Here is a 20478-nt window from a genome sequence, read left to right as displayed (position 1 = left end):
GTGCTGGAGACCCCTGCTATACATCTCTAAACTTTGAGGGTGTGGAGAGTCTGACCCGGTCGACCCGGAGTGTTGAGCTGAGTCGGACAGGCAGAGCAGAGCTGACCTACATGTGTTGTTCAGCGGCTGCCTTCATCTCTTTGTGTTTGTGAGCGCATGCACGGGGGGGGGATTTGACCCACAACTACACACTGTTGTTGTTCTGGCAGGTTCTGTACATGGCGTCCTTCTTCTACACGCTCAACTACGTGTTCAACCTCTACAGGGGGATCAGAGAGCAGTACTACAGCTGCATGGACGGATACGTGCAGGTACCTTTCACAGAGTTACCCTCACTTCCTGTCCAGAGGAAACCCAGATTCCAGACACACTTTTTTAGATGTGTGATATTCTTTAGTGTTGAGAAAAAGTCTTAAGATACATTAGAAAATAATTGGGAGAAATGTATGAAGCATTTAAAAGAAATGAGAGAAATATCCAAAGATCTCCTCCAAAATATATGAAAGGTCTAGGCATACAAGCAGCTTGTGAAGTGCAACAAAGCACATTACCGAACATTTCAAACTGTTCCTTTGATGCCGAGACGCTGCACAGCTAATCTGATTTTTGAGTGAATTTAAATGTATTTTTTAAGAATCATTTCCCGTCTTTTTGTCCAGGTTTCCAACAGAGTGAGCACTGCAGGTCGCCTCGCTGCGCTGCTGTCAGGGTGAGTGCAGCTCGGAGCATTATTGAGTAAAGGTCAAACAGACGTGTGTGACGGAGGGTTGTGTCTCCAGGCTGCTTCCTGTGCTGCTGATGACGCCTGTGTTCATAGAAGGGAACCTCAGCCATTGTGAGGCCAACTTCAGCGAGCCCTACAGGTCGGGAGACACCTTCCAAACATCTGAGTGCTCTTTCTGTAATGTTCTGTCAGTTTGATGTGACCCTCGCTGTGCACCGTACCTGTGCAGGTGCCTGCTGATGCACACCGGGGCGCTGTTCCTCACCGCAGAGGAGCAGCAGCAGCCAATCAGAGCCTGCCGCGTGCTGCACACCTACCGCAGCGGCGTCTTCCTCACCACCTTCCTCCTCACCCTGCTCAGCGTCATAGTGAGTGAATGCACAGGAAGCATCGGAACACAAGAGAGCTGGATATGACCTCATGATCCACACAGCGATGATTGCTTGGTTTCTTGAACGGCCAACAAGACTTTATAATCCCGAGATCATCAACAGTTAAACCCTCCGGTTTTCAGGAGCTGAAGTCTCCCCTCAGTGGGAGCAGTGAGGGTCCCTTCTCCCTTACCTTTATCCGTGGATGATCCGTCCTGTCTGAGACGGCGGCTACCGTTTCACGTTTCTCTTTTTAAAACTGGTTTAAGTTTAGTGTCGCCATCAAATGTTTGAGACCTTTTCTTTTGGTCTTTTCAAAAAAGACGAATACGATTATTATCGATGAGCGATCAGTTCTCTGTGGACGCACAAGCGCTGCAGACACTAACTCCTCTCTCCTCTCTCCTCTCTCCTCTCTCCTCTCTCCTCTCTCCTCTCTCCTCTCTCCTCTCTCTCCTCTCTCCTCTCTCCTCTCTCCTCCCTCCTCTCTCCTCTCTCTCTAATCTCTTTCTCGTCTCTCCTCTCTCCTCTCTCCTCCCTCGTCTCTCGTCTCTCCTCCCTCCTCTCTGTCTAATCTCTTTCTCGTCTCTCCTCTCTCCTCTCTCCTCTCTCCTCTCTCGTCTCTCGTCTCTCCTCCCTCCTCTCTCTCTAATCTCTTTCTCGTCTCTCCTCTCTCGTCTCTCGTCTCTCCTCTCTCGTCTCTCCTCCCTCGTCTCTCCTCCCTCGTCTCTCCTCTCTCCTCCCTCCTCTCTCAGGTGCTGGTGGTGACAGCTCGCCAGATTTACCGGCGGGTTGTGACGTCTGCAGGTTACCTGGGCAACCAGCAGAGGGCGAGCTTCCACCTGATGGAGCGGCGGATGCTGCTCTACCCGCTGGTGTTCGTGCTCTGCTGGGGTCCAGGTCAGTCTCCCCGTCCTGAAGCGGCCTTACACTGGGAGTGACGTCACATCCCAGTTCACCGCGTACCAGTAGCTCACATCAGGAAAATACATTTCAAAATAAATCAGGAAACTAAACACATGATTTTACCATCAAACTGTAACAAGACTTTTATTACTTGAGTTCTTACAGGTGTGTGTGTGTGTGTGTGTGTGTGTGTGTGTGTGTGTGTGTGTGTGTGTGTGTGTCCTCAGCGGTGTGTCTGGCATCTGTCCGGCTGGTAAGTCCTGCAGCGGGTCAGGGCGTCGTCGGGGTCGTCCTCTACGTCTCCGAGGTCAGTCTGAGGTCACGGGGTCAGAGTGGATAACAGCGCTCTGTAGAGCTGGGAACACTGGTGTCCTGTCGTGTGTCTTTACTGGAGTGGTGTCTCTTTTGTGGTTCCTTTTGTGTCACAACTGGATTCAGCATCCTCCAAAACTGTCCAAACGAATGCTAATTAACGCGACTCATGCTGCTTCTATGAGCTGGAGACACCTGCTCTACACTGCCATCATAACTCTACTGTCTGTGTGAACAGTGCATGCAGTGATGTGTCCTCCTGTGTCCTCCTGTGTCCTTCTGTCCTCATGTGCCCTCCTGTGTCCTCCTGTCCTCCTGTGTCCCCCTGTGTCCTCCTGTCCTCCTGTGTCTTCCTGTCCTCCTGTCCCCCTGTGTCCTCCTGTGTCCTCCTGTCCTCCTGTGTCCCCCTGTGTCCTCCTGGCCTCCTGTGTCTTCCTGTCCCCCTGTGTCCCCCTGTGTCCTCCTGTGTCTTCCTGTCCCCCTGTGTCCCCCTGTGTCCTCCTCTGTCCTCCTGTCCTCCTGTGTCCCCCTGTGTCTTCCTGTCCTCCTGTGTTCTCCTGTCCCCTCCTGTGTCCCCATGTGTCCTCCTGTGTCCCCCTGTGTCCTCCTGTGTCCCCCTGTGTCCTCCTGTGTCCTCCTGTGTCCCCCTGTGTCCTCCTGTCCCCTCCTGTGTTCTCCTGTCCCCTCCTGTGTCCCCATGTGTCCTCCTGTGTCCTGCTCTGTCCTCCTGTCCCCCTGTGTCCCCATGTGTCCTCCTGTGTCCCCTGTGTCCTCCTGTGTCCTCCTGTCCCCCTGTGTCCTCCTCTGTCCTCCTGTGTCTTCCTGTCCTCCTGTGTCCTCCTGTCCTCAGGCGTTCAGCACGGCCTCTCAGGGTTTCTTCAACTGCCTGCTGTACGGCTGGACTGGAGCTCGTATGCGCCGCGGGGGGAGGGCGATGTTCTGTCGAGACGTGGACACCCAGACGCCTCTGCTGCGATCTCAGAAGAGAAGCTACCGAACCCTGAGAGACATCTGAGGCAGAGAGGGAAGAGAAACAGGCGTCTCCAGAGAGGGAAACCCCGCGGCTGCACGGGGACAGGACTCTCCCTCTGATCCTGGAACACTGAGGCGAGGAAAGAGGAAGAGGGAGAAGCGGGGGGGTTCACGACACACAGAAAACAGGATGTGAGAGCCGGCTGCAGACCTCACAGGTGCCGCTACCTGTCACATGACGCCTGTTTCAGCCGCTCTGACACAAGAGGAACCAGGCTGTGGACCAGAGGGACAGACAAGAGAACACTTTGAGTAGTTGTAGTAAAAAACACAAGGCAGCTTTACTCCCATGGCACGTTTCAAACAGCTCAAACACAAGAAGCAGAAGCCCCCGCTCAGAGGAGGGAGGCGCTCCCCTGACACTCATTGTTTACATTTTGCAAATAAAAAATGTGTCCCGACCTGAAAATCTTTCGCTGTTTGTTGTTGACTGTGGGGGCACAGTCTGCAGGGATGACTTCCCCCCGTCCTACCCCCGTCCTCGCTCTGCATTCCTGCTGACCCACCGTGCAGAAATTGTGACGCACGGGCTGACCTCGCTCATTATGGGATGCAAAATCAGAGTGAGGACACCCAGGCCTGCTGTGGGCGTTGCGCCAGAACCTGCAGGAGAACAGTCCCTCTTTACTCCGACTACCGCCCCTCTGAAACCCATCCAGGACACGGCTCGATGTTTGAGAATAAATAATAATATCAAATAACATTCCATTGAATTCCATTGAATTCCATTGAATTCCATCGAATTCCATTGAATTCCATTGAATTCAATGGAATTCAATGGAATTCGATGGAACTAAATAACAATAAAAGGATTCAACAGAAGTCTGAGTTCATGATGTCACAGTTCATACAGTAAATGTGATTAAAAGATGGACTTGATTAAAGAATAAAAGACATTAAACTAAACCGATATAATACCATGACAATACAGACAAATACAAGGAAATAAAGGGAAGGGATAATACCATGAACTAACCCTTCCACCTGTTTCTGCCGTTTAGAAAAATAGAACTAATAATTAAAGTCAATTTAAATCAAATCAAATAAATCAAATCAAATCAATATATTTCATTGAAATACTGAAGTTCACATTAATCAGAACATTTCACAAAAGTACAAATAAAATATAACATTTAGTGATTTAAAGTAAATACACTAAAAGGAGAAGTACTCAGGTCTTGTACTTAAGTAAAGTAGAAGTACTCAGGTCTTGTACTTAAGTAAAGTAGAAGTACTCAGGTCTTGTACTTGAGTAAAGCAGAAGTACTCAGGTCTTGTACTTGAGTAAAGTAGAAGTACTCAGGTCTTGTACTTGAGTAAAGTAGAAGTACTCAGGTCTTGTACTTGAGTAAAGTAGAAGTACTCAGGTCTTGTACTTAAGTAAAGTAGAAGTACTCAGGTCTTGTACTTGAGTAAAGTAGAAGTACTCAGGTCTTGTACTTGAGTAAAGTAGAAGTACTCAGGTCTTGTACTTGAGTAAAGTAGAAGTACTCAGGTCTTGTACTTGAGTAAAGTAGAAGTACTCAGGTCTTGTACTTAAGTAAAGTAGAAGTACTCAGGTCTTGTACTTGAGTAAAGTAGAAGTACTCAGGTCTTGTACTTGAGTAAAGTAGAAGTACTCAGGTCTTGTACTTAAGTAAAGTAGAAGTACTCAGGTCTTGCACTTGAGTAAAGTAGAAGTACTCAGATCTTGTACTTGAGTAAAGTAGAAGTACTCAGATCTTGTACTTGAGTAAAGTAGAAGTACTCAGGTCTTGTACTTGAGTAAAGTAGAAGTACTCAGATCTTGTTCTTGAGTAAAGTAGAAGTACTCAGGTCTTGTACTTGAGTAAAGTAGAAGTACTCAGGTCTTGTACTTGAGTAAAGTAGAAGTACTCAGGTCTTGTTCTTGAGTAAAGTAGAAGTACTCAGGTCTTGTACTTGAGTAAAGTAGAAGTACTCAGGTCTTGTTCTTGAGTAAAGTAGAAGTACTCAGGTCTTGTACTTGAGTAAAGTAGAAGTACTCAGGTCTTGTACTTGAGTAAAGTAGAAGTACTCAGGTCTTGTACTTGAGTAAAGTAGAAGTACTCAGGTCTTGTTCTTGAGTAAAGTAGAAGTACCAGAGTGTAGGAATACTCTGTCACAGTAAAAGTATTCTAAATGTTCCTCCAGTGAAAGTAGAAAGTACTCTCCTCTAAATGTACTTAAAGTAGCGACAGTAAAAGTAGTCATTGTCTGATTGGTCCATTTCAGAATAATATCTCTGATATGTTTTATAATGATTGATCAGTAAAGTGTTCTCAGAGCTGGTAAAGGTGCAGCTAGTTTGAATGCTTTGTATACTGCAGGGTAGCTGCTGGATTTACTGCAGGTGAACTACAGTCTGATTTAAGGGGTTATATTTACCATCAGTAATCCAGATCTGCCTAGCAACTAAAGGAATTAAATACATGTAGGGGAGTAAAAGTAGAAGTACACAGTAGCATACAATGGAAAGTGTCTTAAAGTTGTACTTAACAACATACGTTGGAGCAATTATAAAAATCCAGAAAGTGATCTGGTCCTGGTTTGTGCCTCTACCCTTTCTCCTATAAAGTGTGACATCTAGCAGTGAAGGGACCGTGTGCCCTCTGCTGGAGGAGAAATCACAGGAGAGAGTTCTGGAGCTTCCCTTCATCAGAGGCCCGTTTATTGAAGTGTATATCAGCAACAGGAAAAGCCTTACAGAAAACCTTAGCGACTCAGATCTAAACAACCGTTCATTTCAGATGAAAACAGGAGGCGAGAGGAAACAGAAACCAGGAGGAGACACTGCGTGATGAGTCGCCTTCATCTTATGGCTGATTCATCATTCTCCGGGATGCCAGGTGACAGTTATCGAAGAGGAGGCTGTAGTCGGTGCCTCCGGCCGCCACAAAGTCAGACACCGTCTTCAACCCCTGGAAATCTGCCGTGTCAACGACCTGGAAAAACAAGCAAACACTTAAAAAAGTTCCCCTCCTGTACTGAGGTGTGAGTGCATGTCAATGGTCTGCAAAACGACCCTCTGTTGGGGACATATTTACATCCCAGTCGGAGCTCATGTGCCGGGCGGCGACCACCACGGTGTTGGAGGAAATGCCGTAGTTCCCTCCCTTATGGACGAGCCACTGGGAGCCATTGGCCAGCGTCACTCTGACAGACAGGGGATTACAGACCATAATAATCATGACGTGTACGAGTTTCATTTGAGAGAAGCGTTTATAAAAGTGGACGTTTTCTAAAGGGAGTAGAAGTATATAACGGGGGGGGGGGGGGGTCACCCGAAGGTGCCGCTGAGTGCTGACCTGACTCCAGAGTGGCTGATGGGCCCGAACCGGGAAGTGAATCGTTCCAGGGGCCTCTTCAGACGCTGGGCCTGGAACACCGGAGAGCTGAGGAGGCGCCTGAGCTCCGGCCCCGAGAGGTCGTAGCTGTGGGAGGTGGTGCCACCTGTCACAGAAACACCCCGTTACTCCCTGAGAGACCCTCCCCCTTCCTCCAGAGGGAGGACTCAGGTCTGTACCTGAGTTAAAGTAGAAGTACTCAGGTCTTGTACTCAGTAGAAGTACTCAGTAGCAGTAGAAGTACTCAGGTCTTGTACTCAGTAGCAGTAGAAGTACTCAGTAGCAGTAGAAGTACTTAGGTCTTGTACTCAGTAGCAGAAGTACTCAGTAGCAGTAGAAGTACTCAGGTCTTGTACTCAGTAGCAGTAGAAGTACTCAGTAGCAGTAGAAGTACTCAGGTCTTGTACTCAGTAGCAGAAGTACTCAGTAGCAGTAAAAGTACTCGGTAGCAGTAGAAGTACTCAGTAGCAGTAAAAGTACTTGGTAGCAGAAGAAGTACTCAGTAGCAGTAGAAGTACTCAGTAGCAGTAGAAGTACTCAGTAGCAGTAGAAGTACTCGGTAGCAGGAGAAGTACTCAGGTCTTGTACTCAGTAGCAGTACTCAGTAGCAGGAGAAGTACTCAGGTCTTGTACTCAGTAGCAGGAGAAGTACTCAGTAGCAGTAGAAGTACTCAGGTCTTGTACTCAGTAGCAGAAGAAGTACTCAGTAGCAGTAGAAGTACTCAGTAGCAGTAGAAGTACTCGGTAGCAGTAGAAGTACTCAGTAGCAGTAGAAGTACTCGGTAGCAGGAGAAGTACTCAGGTCTTGTACTCAGTAGAAGTACTCAGTAGCAGGAGAAGTACTCAGGTCTTGTACTCAGTAGCAGTACTCAGTAGCAGGAGAAGTACTCAGTAGCAGTAGAAGTACTCAGTAGCAGTAGCAGTACTCAGTAGCAGTAGAAGTACTCGGTAGCAGGAGAAGTACTCAGGTCTTGTACTCAGTAGAAGTACTCAGTAGCAGGAGAAATACTCAGGTCTTGTACTCAGTAGCAGTACTCAGTAGCAGGAGAAGTACTCAGTAGCAGTAGAAGTACTCAGTAGCAGTAGCAGTACTCAGTAGCAGTAGAAGTACTCAGTAGCAGTAGAAGTACTCGGTAGCAGGAGAAGTACTCAGGTCTTGTACTCAGTAGAAGTACTCAGTAGCAGGAGAAGTACTCAGGTCTTGTACTCAGTAGCAGTACTCAGTAGCAGGAGAAGTACTCAGTAGCAGTAGAAGTACTCAGTAGCTAGTACTCAGTAGCAGTAGAAGTACTCGGTAGCAGGAGAAGTACTCAGGTCTTGTACTCAGTAGAAGTACTCAGTAGCAGGAGAAGTACTCAGGTCTTGTACTCAGTAGCAGTACTCAGTAGCAGGAGAAGTACTCAGTAGCAGTAGAAGTACTCAGTAGCAGTAGCAGTACTCAGTATATCTGCTGTCTCAGATATCGTTGCAGAGGCAGCAGAGGAGAGGGTGTTACCTTCAGTGAAGAAGCTGATCTACATTTACAAACACCTGACAGGGGAAAGCACTCACCCCCCCCAGAGGAAGCGTCCGCAGACAGCCCCAGCAGCAGCAGAGCACAGAGGAGCGGGAGGCAGGGAGACATGTTGGGTTCTGGTGTCAGGACTCCTTCAGCAGGCTTTATACCCGACGCCCTGCTCCCCTCGGCTCTCTGGAAATTCCCCTGACGTTCCTCCAACATCAACATTTGACTTGGCGGCTGGCTGATCATTTCCCAAACAGCTGACCGTAAAACCCTGGATTCCATCACTCCATGAATTCAAAGTCCCTCACGTCCTGTTCCTGCTCCCAACACATCCAGGTGCAGTGCAGACATATTTATGGAATATTTACTATTTATTCATTTCGGACACAGCTCATCTGTCCCAGTCAGAGCAGAAATGCTCCATCCTGCTCTGTGTCTGCGGAGCCTCCAGCTCTGGGCGAGAGAACGAGAAACTTTCTCATCGAAAAAAAAAAAACCCTTTGATATTCAGAGCGACCTCAGGCGTGTGTAGAGGTGTGTGTGTAGAGGTGTGTGTGTAGAGGTGTGTGTGTAGAGGTGTGTGTGTAGAAGTGTGTGTAGAGGTGTGTAGAGGTGTGTGTGTAGAAGTGTGTGTAGAGGTGTGTGTGTAGAGGTGTGTGTGTAGAGGTGTGTAGAGGTGTGTAGAGGTGTGTGTGTAGAGGTGTGTGTAGAGGTGTGTGTGTAGATGTGTGTGTGTAGAGGTGTGTGTGTAGAGGTGTGTAGAGGTGTGTGTAGAGGTGTGTGTAGAGGTGTGTGTGTAGATGTGTGTGTGTAGAGGTGTGTGTGTAGAGGTGTGTGTAGAGGTGTGTGTGTAGAGGTGTGTGTAGAGGTGTGTGTAGAGGTGTGTGTAGAGGTGTGTGTAGAGGTGTGTGTGTGTAGAGGTGTGTGTGTAGAGGTGTGTGTGTAGAGGTGTGTGTGTAGAGTGTGTGTAGAGGTGTGTAGAGGTGTGTGTGTAGATGTGTGTGTGTAGAGGTGTGTAGAGGTGTGTAGAGGTGTGTGTGTAGAGGTGTGTGTAGAGGTGTGTGTAGAGGTGTGTGTGTAGAGGTGTGTGTGTAGAGGTGTGTAGAGGTGTGTGTGTAGAAGTGTGTAGAGGTGTGTGTGTAGAGGTGTGTGTGTGTAGAGGTGTGTGTGTAGGTGTGTAGAGGTGTGTGGCGGTCGCTCCTCCACAGATCTAAGGAAGGTGCCGGCGGTGTTCGAGGCTCTGCTCTCTGCCGATCCGGTTCCTAAACAGACAGCTCTCCGCCCTGGCTCCGGGATGTAACTCTACCAATATGTCTGCTTCCATCTCCTCGCATGAGATATGCTGTGTCCCTTTAGGGCCTCCGTAGTCCGTCAGTCACTCTGTTTGTTTTTCATTCTCGAAGAGACGTGCCTGCCTCTGAAGAGTTCAAATAACAGTGATGCATTTCTTTAATTTCAGCGGCATTTTGTGCCCTTTTCCTTCAGGAGGACAAAGACCCCCCTCACGCGGCTCCGTTCTGGACGCCAAGTTTACATGTTGTCTTGTTTTGCATTAAATGGATGAATTGAAGTAAAGAGTTTAAGAGACATTTCAACCTGTGCCGGTGAAGGCCTGGGTCTGTTGACTGACTGCGGCTCAAAGATCATGTTGACGGGATTTCCTCATACCAAACATCTCCACATGTTGACAGCGCAGCCTCCCATCACACGGGATTCAACCTGGGGGTTTGTTCTCATGTCATTAGACAGGAACACTTTATACGGTGGCCTTGAAGGGGAAACACTACAACATTTCAGACACTTGTTTGTTTCCTGATTGTTGTTTTATAGGTTTTTGAAGTGTCCTGTTTTCTGTTCTGATGTGTTTTCACCTTCCGGGCCACCGTAGTTTCAGAATATTCAACATTTTACAGGCAAACAAATGAAACGTCTGTGATCTTTTTCATTGTTTATTACAAACATCAGCCAGCCTTCATTGGATCGCCATCACACAGCCTTCAGTCATCTCTGGTAGAAGTGTCCTGTGTGCATTTCCATCATTACAGATATAAAAACTGAAACAGGAGCAGCCAGGCCCAGCTGCCGACTGATTGGTCGAGCTGTGGTGTGGCACCAGGTGAACAGGAAGCGGTTTTCAGGTGAACAGGAAGTGGTCGTCGCGCTGCGGGAACAGGCTGGAGCTGCTGGCGCTGACCCCGCCGACGGCCGGCATGTAGGAGAGATGGAGGATGGGCAGCTGCACGGAGACACGCCGCTGCACGCTGACAGGAAACACTGCCGTTAGAACTACAAACCAGACCAAGAAACTACAAATCTGCAAAGGATATCCGTCTAAGAAGAACGATGCAGGGAGATAAAGGCTCTAGTTTGAGGCAATGCATCTTGTTATCGTTTGAGCATCTCTGGCTTATTTTGTAACAGATTCCTGATCCCGGCTAAATATAGTTCAAGATAGGATTCCCCAGCTCATTACAAGATCTCCTTTACATTAGTTATCTAACGCTAGCTCGTTAGCTCAGGCGGAATGAACCGAGTCTTCTGTGCATGTGTTGTATAACGTCAGCTCTGTGGACCCGGTCCAGAAACACTAGACTATAGCATCAGTAAGTAATCCATCCCAGCAACAGAGAATGTTTGGACCGTGAAAACATTGGAGTAGGCCTACACGCCCTGCTCTTTTTAAATGCTTCTTTTTTTATTACCTGCTCTTAAAACGTAGCTTCTCATGTTGTTTATGTTTACACCACCAGACACCAAATCAAACGCCTTGTTTGCGTACGAGGCGTTACTCTGAAACCAAACCACTGATGGACTCATGTGGTCCTGTGAAAGTGAACGGTTCCTCCATCACGGGACTCACTGTTCTGGGGCGTTGATGCTGTCGAGACTCGAGGGTTTCCCCCCCGAGTTTCTGTCCTCTGAGCACACCTGAGCTGCATGGGTCCAGCGCACACACCTGGCTTTACCTGCAGGGGGGGGGGGGGGGGGGGGGTCGTTATGACTCGACAGAATAGCGGTGCGTCTGCAGAGTTCTGTATTTCTTTCCTGAAGGCTAGCAGTTCCCCTCTGCTTCCACTCATTGTGCTAAGCTAAGCTAATCACATCCTGAGTTTACACTGGTGATGAAATGTTGTTGTTGTTGTTGTTGTTGTGTCATAAGATGTTGGTAACATTTTTAAACGAAAAATAAAGGCAAACATTTTTAGATTAGCCTTTTATTTGTGACTCACTCCTTTTAAATAGTCTTTAGTCTTTATTAATGACCTACTTTTGAAGGGTTTTAATATTATTATAATTATTATTATAATAATTATAATAATTATAATAATAATAATTATAATTATTATAATAATTATTATTATTATAATAATTATAATAATAATAATTATAATTATTATAATTATTATTATTATAATTATTATAATAATTATAATAATTATTATTATTATAATTATAATTATTATAATAATTATTATTATTATAATAATTATAATAATAATAATTATAATTATTATAATTATTATAATTATTATTATTATAATAATTATAATAATTATTATTATTATAATAATTATAATAATTATAATAATTATAATTATTATAATTATTATAATTATTATAATAATTATAATAATTATAATAATAATAATTATAATTATAATAATTATTATTATAATAATAATTATTATAATTATTATTATAATAATAATTATTATAATTATTATAATTATAATAATAATTATAATAATAATAATTATTATAATTATTATAATAATTATTATAATAATAATAATTATTATAATAATAATTATTATAATAATTATTATTATTATAATTATTATTATAATTATAATAATAATTATTATTATAATTATAATAATAATTATTATTATAATTATAATAATAATTATAATAATTATAATAATTATAATTATTATAATTATTATAATAATTATAATAATTATAATAATAATAATTATAATTATTATAATTATTATTATAATAATAATTATTATAATTATTATAATTATAATAATAATTATAATAATAATAATTATTATAATTATTATAATAATTATTATTATTATAATAATTATTATAATAATAATTATTATAATAATTATTATTATTATAATTATTATTATAATTATAATAATAATTATTATAATAATAATTATAATAATTATAATAATAATTATAATAATAATTATTATTATAATTATTATTATAATTATTATTATTATAATTATTATTATAATTATAATAATTATAATAATAATTATTATTATTATAATTATTATTATTATGCATGTCACTTTTCAGACATGCAGCTTCAATGAGCTGCAAACCCCGACTCTACATTTCTAACAGAGACCGTCAGTCCAGAGGAAGCTCAGGTTTACTCTCGGCTCGCAGCGTCTCTCTGACTCCATGCTTACCGTTGTTTCGGGCAGGGGGGGCGTGGTGCAGCCGGGGCTGAGGGGCCAGCTCACACAGCTGCAGGGTGAGGGTTTCTATTTCTGCATCCAGCTGCAGGGACACACAGCGGTGTTAAAACACACACACACACACACACACACACACACACACACACACACACACACACACACACACACACACACACACACACACACACACACACACACACACACACACACACACACACACACACACACAGAAAGTCAGGAGATGTTTCTGCATCCTAACCTGAGCCGTGTGACTCTTCAGCTGCTGGTTCAAGCTGATCAGAAGCTTCTTATCCTCTTCCTTATCCTCTTCCTCCTCCTCCTCCTCCTCCTCTGCAGCTTCAATCTGCGTCTCTGTAGGCCTCTGCTGCTCGCTGTTTCTCAAACACAATTTCCACAACTGCAAAACAAGCAAAACCAGAGGCAACATGTGGAAGGATTCTCTCTGAGGAGGTCTTCTTTCAGACTAGTGGAAAGAAGACCTCTAGATCCTCCTCCAGGAGATTATCTCCCTGACTGAGTCTGTAGATTCTCCTCAATCCCCCAGAAGCTAGCATCACATAGCGCCTCATTAGCATATTCAAACACAACCTGTCAGAAAACTCATTGTGTGAATGTCAGTAATTGGGGGGGGTGTTAAATATTCGACCCTATCCTCTGTAGGAACGCCCCTCCATGCCTTTCATTTCTCCAAAAGAGTTTTTTTCCAAACTTTTTTCTCTAAATATTACAAATACTTTTCAGACATCACGACTTTCTTTTCTTAAATATTTGACTTGTTTTTGTCTAAATCACTCAACTTTCTGTCGGCTTATTAGAATTCTACTCTCTCAAATGTTCAGATGAGTTTCCTCTGGAGGGCACTGAGCTGATCTGTGTTATGATTGAGTTCCAGATGTTCTCACTCTGAGCCGGGGCGCGAACATCAGGCTGAGGATGCAGATGTTGCAGCAGAGGATGAGGGTGCTGCGCAGACAGAAGTGCAGTGGAGGATTGTGGGAAGTCAGCAGGGACGCTGCAGCTCCTGCAACACTGAGCAGCATCAGAGCCAACATGCTGAGCGTCAGGCGCCTCCTGCTGGCAGCGCGGGGGTCATCCTCCACCCTCCTGATGCTCCACGCCATGAAGCAGCCCAGACCCTGCAGGACAAAACACGACATGACGGCATTTCAAAATAAGAGTCTCTTTGTCTAGCTTCTATCTTCATTTAGTAACTTTAGACAGGCCTTTGTGGAATTTCAAAATAAGAGTCTGCTATGTTCTTTCATGTTAAATGATGTGTGTGTGTGTGTGTGTGTGTGTGTGAGTACTGACCATCAGAGGAGCTTTGTACCCGCAGAGCACGGTGATCCACAGCTCCATGTTTCCGCTGCTGCAGGTTTCAGAGAACGGCCGGATCACAACGTCCTCCTCTGCAGACACACTCTGACACAAGAACACACACACACACACACACACACATATAGTCCTTTTGACTGCAACACATTTAGCCTCCGCAGACCATTGACATGCACTAACACCTACAGAACACACCAGGAGGAAGAGGAAGAGGAGCTCTTTGATTGTAATTTAACTGAAGGTTGTGACACCCCCCTCTGCCAGGAACGCAGTCCCCTCCCTCAGATCCTGAGTAGGTTACCTGGTCGCCGTGCTGCAGCACCACCCGTCTGAGGGGGTCCAGGACCTGCCAGGTGGTTAAAAGCAGCGCGTCCATCAGGAGGAACCAGAGCAACACGCAGAGGGAGCGCCTCCTCCTGTGCTGCTGCTGAAACACACTGAGCGTCAGCCTCACTGTCACACTCACAGGGGGGGGGGCGGGGGCTTTGTGATTTACCGGGGGTTTGATGCTGCGCAGGGAGTACACCCCCCAGGACCTGATGAAGAGCACAGCCAGGACCACCGTGTGTCCCACAGAGAGGGTCCACAGACGCACCTGCAGGTGGAAGAATCCAACACACCTCAGCATGTAGTTCACCAGCTTTAATACAGACCCTCTACCCCCCCCCCCCCCCCCGGTCTCAGGACTATTATTCACGTTATTATTTTCACATTGTGTCTAATGTCTCCTACTTTTAAAGCTGAATGAAACTAATTAAAATAAGCTAAAGGAATATAACTGACATTGTTTTAAAGGAAGAGTTTCAGCAAACAGCAAATATTCTTTAAATTAAACCCAAGAAAGAGACAAATGTCCCAGAAACAGTTGGTTTTCAGCAGAAATGTCTGAGAAATACCTGAAGACGATGAGCAAATATTTGAAAATATTCTAAATATATCTTGCATGAAAAACCATAACGGCGTGGTCCTCTCAGCGCGACCAACACGATGCACCACCCTATAACGGCATATTTTACTATCTGTCTTTCATGCACGAATATATATAAATATGAATATAACTCACGGAGCAGAGGGTCTCGAACACCTGGTGGGACAGCGAGGGTCCGTCCAGCCCGGAAATCAGGACGGAGGAGGAGGAGAGGAGGAGGCCGAGCAGCAGCAGCTCCTCCAGACATCCAGCACACAAACCCCGCCGCCTGCACACACACATTCACACACACTCGGATTAAATGAGGCGTTATTTAATGCTAACTTTTGGTGAATTAAGAAGAAATCTCCAGACACAAAGAAACAAGTTTTAAACTAAACTGCAGTTTGATGTTTCCAGGGTCAGATCTGGGACCTTTTTCTGTAGTGTCAGTCTAGGAAGTATTTTTGGATCAAATCGACCAAATGTTTACAGTATAAAACTTGCAGATTATTGACTGAAGAACGTGCAAATATTAAGTATTAAATGTTGAAATGTGCAAAGCAATTGAATATGTTCAGAGTATACGACCAGAGAAAGAGGGAGGGGCTGAGCAGCAGTTACTGGTGTGTGCGGTGGATGAGGGTGAAGAGGAGGGCGGTCAGAGTGAGGATGGTGGTCAGAGCTGCAGCCGACGACACCAGGCCGAACATCAGCAGGCCGACGTGCAGACACTGCTCCAGAACCAGCGTCCGGTCTCTGGCTGCTGCCGGACCTGCAGCACATCCGCACATCGTACTTTATGTGTGTGAGTGGACATTAAAGCCGTCTGTACACAGATCAGCGCTCTGAAGGAAACATGTTTCTGATGGACGGAGAGTCTGACCTTTGAACTTGAGCAGGTGGTTCATCAGTCTGAGCTGCTGGGTGGAGGTGTTGAAGTCTCCCACCAACACCCCCCCGCTGCCTGCTGATTAACAAACACCCTCAAACACTTCTGTTCTGCTTTCTCTCAAGCAAATAAACCAAGCATGTTCCATAAACCCGGTTAAAGATTTATTTTTAAGGCTTTTCTGATTTGGAAATTAAAAAGCAAAAATACTGTGGAAATCTCTCAAAGAGAACTCACCTTTCCAAATCACCTCTCAGAACTTCTCTTTCGGACTTTCTCAAATTAAAATCTTTTCTTTGAGACTTTTTTCTTATAGTTCTGACTCTCCTCACAAACATACAAATACAAATATCTTCAACATTTTCAGAATTTGACTTTTGAAAGGTTTTTTTAAGAAACGTGATTTCTGAAAAGACGGTGAATGTATTAGTTTTTATTGAGTTGGTTTTAAAAGGATATCCTGTAAAGATAAAGAGTCATCTTTAAATTAAGTTGCTTTTTGAAAATAAGGTCACCTTTGTTCTCAGAAATGATTTGATTGATTTCTCTGAAACATTTGGGATAAAACAAAACTGAAATACTCAGATCGATTTATTTGTACTAATGTGAAATATGTAAAAGGTACAGACGTGACAGCAGAGCATCGAGTTACTCACCTTGAAACTGAAGCAGCTCGATCGACGCCATCCGCTCCCCGTTCCGGAAGAAAACCGGGCCCTGAAATACATGTTAGAAGTGTGCCTTACAGGTGTGCCTTACAGGTGTGCCTTACAGGTGTGTCTTACAGGTGTGCCTTACAGGTGTGTCTTACAGGTGTGCCTTACTGGTGTGCCTTACAGGTGTGCCTTACAGGTGTGTCTTACAGGTGTGTCTTACAGGTGTGCCTTACAGGTGTGTCTTACAGGTGTGCCTTACAGGTGTGCCTTACAGGTGTGTCTTACAGGTGTGTCTTATAGGTGTGTTGGTTTTGCTGAGCTTGTTAGGGCCAAGTACTGAGAAAAACAACCTGTGTTGTCGGACATTTATGGTGGTGAGGTTTATGTGCTTCAGGTGTGTGTTGTGTAACAGGTGGTTTACAGATGTGTGTTACAGGTAGGTATCCCAGGTGTGAGTTACAGGTGAGTGCTGAAGGTGTGTGTTGCAGTTGTGTGTTACAGGGGCTTAACAGGTGTATGTAACGTGTGTTACAGGTGGTTTACAGGTGTGTAACAGTTGTATGATTGAGGTGTGTTGCAGTGTGTGTTTCAGGTGGTTAACAGGTGTGTGTATTTGAGCTCACGGTGACTCCCTGGAAGTGTGTGTGCTTCAGGGCATCCAGCAGCTTCCTCTGCAGCTCCTCCCCGCTCGTGTTCCTCTGGCTTCCGTACTTCTCTCGAAGCTTCACCGCCTCCATCACCTGCGTCAGGGCGCGCGCCGCCACCCACACGGCGTCGTAGGCGTAGCCGTGCAGCGGGTCGACCTTTGACCCCTCCTCGGTCAGCAGGCGCAGGTACTGCTGAGGAGTCTGCAGAGAGACGGACACAATCATCCCACAGAACCAAGAGACCGCTGAAGAGGAGCTGTTCTTCTTCTGTGGTGTCCCCCCCTGTAGTTCTGTAGGTGTTAGTGCATGTCTATGGTCTGCAGAGGCTAAGATCCCTGTGTTGCTCCAGAGGGAGTTTCTCTCTCAGTGCTTTGGGCTCATGTGTGCACTGGAGGAGGTGGGACAGGACATCAGAACCGTGATGTGTATCAGTGGGTGTAAAGGCTGTAGCTCAATGTGTGCAGGTCCTGACCCGTCCGGAGACCCCCGGGGCCCCCGAGCTGCTGAGCACTCTCCTCTGCAGCCGCATGGCTCCGTCTGCAGCCGTCTGCAGGCTGTCGGCACTGCAGCCGGACCGCCGCCCCACCCAGCTCCACCCGGCAGCTGCTCCGTCAGCCAGCAGCAGCCACTGGTACCGAGCCCCGAACATGTTCAGTCTGTAGGCCTGGAGCAGAGGTTTGATTTTTTGGAAAGTTAGGAATTTTCACTTTTTCTTCTCTGTAAAGATTAAGAGTCACTGAGGCTGTAAATAATCTGCAGACGTTGCTTAATGCACCCGTTCCATCGCCACTGAGTTCAGGAGAGGAACGTGCAACGCTTTTTTAGAGGAGACATGTTTTACACTGAGTGTGGTGCAGAGTGCAGAGTGAGTGTGGTGCAGAGTGAGTGTGGTGCAGAGTGAGTGTGGTGCAGAGTGCAGAGTGAGTGTGGTGCAGAGTGAGTGTGGTGCAGAGTGAGTGTCATGCCTCCATGAAACACACATCTGTTTCTACGTTGTTCAGCTGCGAGTGTGTATGTAGAGGTTCACACTATGTATTCTCTGTCCACAGGTACTTTGCTCCTGAACCATAGGAAACATTTGTCTATTCTGCAGATACTGATCACTCTGCATCACTACTAAGGAACCCCCCCCCCACACTTCCGGCTGGGTCGTACTCACGCAGCAGAACACCTCGGGGGCAGAGTCCTGGTGGAGCAGCGCGATGATGATGCGAGCGTCTCTCTCCTGCAGAACACAGGGTTATCTGCACACTGCTGTTTGGTTAAAGTATTCATACGTTATCAGAGTGCCCCCCCCCTACCCTGATCGTCCTGAGGCTGCTGCAGGCGTCTGCAGAGAAGCTCTCGGAGGAAACCACGTGAACATCGGCCTTCAGCAGCTGCCGCTCGAGGTCCTTCTTCATCTGACACAGAACAAACCCAGTGTGGGGGGGGGGGGGTAAGACATAGAGTGGATTGATGGACACTCATCCCTGACAACAAATCAGTCTCCACATGTTATCGCACCACTGAGTGTTTGGCCCCCTCCTGAGTGAGGAGCCCCACCCGGCTCCACCTGTAGCGCTGCAGCAGCTTCACGGCCGCCTGGTTCACAGCGCGGTCCGATGGCAGCGTGCTAACAGGCTGCCGTACCACTTCCGGTTGGACAGGGAGGGGGGCGGGGCCGAGAAGGATACCTGAGGACAGGAAGTGAAACACAGGAAGTGAAGCACAGGAAGTGAAACACAGGAAGTGAAACACAGGAAGTGAAGGACAGGAAGTGAAGCACAGGAAGTGAAACACAGGAAGTGAAGCACAGGAAGTGAAGGACAGGAAGTGAAACACAGGAAGTGAAGCACAGGAAGTGAAGGACAGGAAGTGAAGGACAGGAAGTGAAGCACAGGAAGTGAAACACAGGAAGTGAAGCACAGGAAGTGAAGCACAGGAAGTGAAGGACAGGAAGTGAAGGACAGGAAGTGAAGCACAGGAAGTGAAACACAGGAAGTGAAGCACAGGAAGTGAAGGACAGGAAGTGAAGGACAGGAAGTGAAGCACAGGAAGTGAAGCACAGGAAGTGAAACACAGGAAGTGAAGCACAGGAAGTGAAGGACAGGAAGTGAAGGACAGGAAGTGAAGCACAGGAAGTGAAGCACAGGAAGTGAAACACAGGAAGTGAAGCACAGGAAGTGAAGGACAGGAAGTGAAGCACAGGAAGTGAAGCACAGGAAGTGGTTGGCCCTGCTGATGGTTACCTGCAGCAGGTGCAGTGCTGGCAGAGAGCGAGCGATGATCCCCGTCACTGAGGGGCAGGAGACCCCCCCAAGCAGCAGCAGGAACTGCGGCCCCCCCCACAGAGCGTCAAACAGAGCTTTGAGAGACGCAGCGGGGTCACACTGTGGGACGAGCACAGGGAGGCGGGGTTAGTGTGAGCTGCGGCGCTGAACAAGAGGAGGAAGTGGAGCAGCCGGACCTGAGGGTGGAGGGGGTGCAGCTGCAGCTCGTATTCTCCCAGTGGGGGGGCCTGTCTCTCCAGGTCTTGCAGGGCGAGGCGCACAGCAGGGGCCACGGAGCCTGTCAGGTTTCCCCCCGCCGACCCCATCGTCCACAGCACAGGGAGGGGGTGTCGCACCTGAGCATGGACCACCCAACACACACCCCCCCCCAGCAGCAGGAGGAGGAGCTGAACACGCTGCTCCCTCATCTGCAGACCCTCAGATAGAGAAACCCCGCTGTTTATCTGTTTCATTGGACTTTCTGTTTGAATACAGATTTACAAAACAACAACAAACAATCCCTCCCTGAATAATGGAATACATACTGCTCATTGAACTGACAGATTGCAGATACTCCCCTCATTTTAAACCTTCCATGTATCTGTCTTTAACCTAACTCAGAGGAGAACACTCCCCCGACACACAGCCAGAGGAACACTGGCGAAGACACATCTATACACACCTGAACGTCCTTCCTTACCTGTGGACCCGTGCAGAGACGCTGGAGCCTGCTGCACTTTGGAGGAGATGCTTCCCCCTCCGCTCTGCAGGAAGCTGTAATCCTCTGTAAGACGCTGAGCAGATAAAAGGATCAGCGCCAACACAAGAAGTCACCACAGGCTGCTCCCCGGCTGCACCAAGGGGCCAAAACACACAACACCACCACCTGTTCAGTGCAGGAGGACTTACTTCCTTGCTCGGAGGAAACACATCACAAAACATTACATTAAAACTCACTTCATCTGAGTAAGACCTTAAAAACACTTGCTTAGAGAGGCCCTACACCTCTTCCTGGGGTGTCCCCTCTCCTGTAGTGTTCTGTAGGGCTATGGTCTGCAGGGGCTACGGTCTGCAGAGGCTCAATCCTAACAGTGAGTCCTAATTGTTTACAGAAAGTGTAAATTGAC

The 20478-nt window shown here is 46.4% G+C and overlaps 3 protein-coding genes across 3 annotated transcripts in view; 1 reads left to right on the top strand and 2 right to left on the bottom strand.

Annotated features, from left to right (window-relative positions):
- The window catches only part of tmem116 (transmembrane protein 116), an 8775-nt gene extending 4519 nt beyond the window's left edge, over positions 1 to 4256 (top strand). Inside the window, exons 5-11 of the mRNA XM_063880128.1 lie at positions 210 to 311; positions 660 to 709; positions 780 to 863; positions 954 to 1092; positions 1851 to 1995; positions 2229 to 2308; positions 3164 to 4256. Of these exons, the coding sequence (XP_063736198.1) occupies positions 210 to 311; positions 660 to 709; positions 780 to 863; positions 954 to 1092; positions 1851 to 1995; positions 2229 to 2308; positions 3164 to 3328 (765 nt within the window). The 3' untranslated portion in view covers positions 3329 to 4256. The remainder of the gene's footprint in view (positions 1 to 209; positions 312 to 659; positions 710 to 779; positions 864 to 953; positions 1093 to 1850; positions 1996 to 2228; positions 2309 to 3163) is intronic.
- A 1726-nt stretch (positions 4257 to 5982) lies between these two features.
- Positions 5983 to 8454, bottom strand: LOC134862302 (uncharacterized). Its single transcript, XM_063880159.1, has 4 exons — positions 8241 to 8454; positions 6651 to 6795; positions 6390 to 6498; positions 5983 to 6287 (listed from the first exon to the last, which is right to left on the bottom strand). The coding sequence occupies exons 1-4, from the start codon at positions 8437 to 8439 to the stop codon at positions 6159 to 6161; spliced, it is 582 nt and encodes a 193-aa protein (XP_063736229.1). The 5' UTR covers positions 8440 to 8454; the 3' UTR covers positions 5983 to 6158.
- Positions 8455 to 10164: 1710 nt separating this feature from the next.
- On the bottom strand, positions 10165 to 20092 carry LOC134862248 (gamma-aminobutyric acid type B receptor subunit 2-like). The gene is given in 21 exon segments (XM_063880042.1): positions 10165 to 10454; positions 11054 to 11159; positions 12633 to 12723; positions 12901 to 13059; positions 13565 to 13798; positions 13974 to 14084; positions 14299 to 14424; positions 14494 to 14592; positions 15061 to 15193; positions 15529 to 15679; positions 15791 to 15871; positions 16453 to 16513; positions 17076 to 17300; positions 17572 to 17763; positions 18259 to 18324; positions 18401 to 18502; positions 18606 to 18718; positions 18721 to 18775; positions 19331 to 19471; positions 19549 to 19779; positions 20052 to 20092. Coding segments are annotated over 20 exon segments (2604 nt in total). The 5' UTR covers positions 20052 to 20092; the 3' UTR covers positions 10165 to 10327.
- Positions 20093 to 20478: the final 386 nt, after the last annotated feature.

Source organism: Eleginops maclovinus, chromosome 3 (assembly GCF_036324505.1).
Source record: "Eleginops maclovinus isolate JMC-PN-2008 ecotype Puerto Natales chromosome 3, JC_Emac_rtc_rv5, whole genome shotgun sequence".
NCBI lineage: Eukaryota > Metazoa > Chordata > Actinopteri > Perciformes > Eleginopidae > Eleginops > Eleginops maclovinus.
This window is presented reverse-complemented; position numbering and strand designations above follow the sequence as displayed.

What these genes read in the sequence shown, in the direction of transcription:
- LOC134862302 (XM_063880159.1), bottom strand. Translation starts at nt 8,439, where the DNA reads ATGATCAGCCAGCCGCCAAGTCAAATGTTGATGTTGGAGGAACGTCAG. An exon ending in GGACGCTTCCTCTGGGGGGG is followed by an intron (nt 6,796 to 8,240) that starts GTGAGTGCTTTC and finishes TTTCTGTGACAG; the next exon opens with GTGGCACCACCTCCCACAGC. An exon ending in ACATGAGCTCCGACTGGGAT is followed by an intron (nt 6,288 to 6,389) that starts GTAAATATGTCC and finishes TTGTTTTTCCAG; the next exon opens with GTCGTTGACACGGCAGATTT.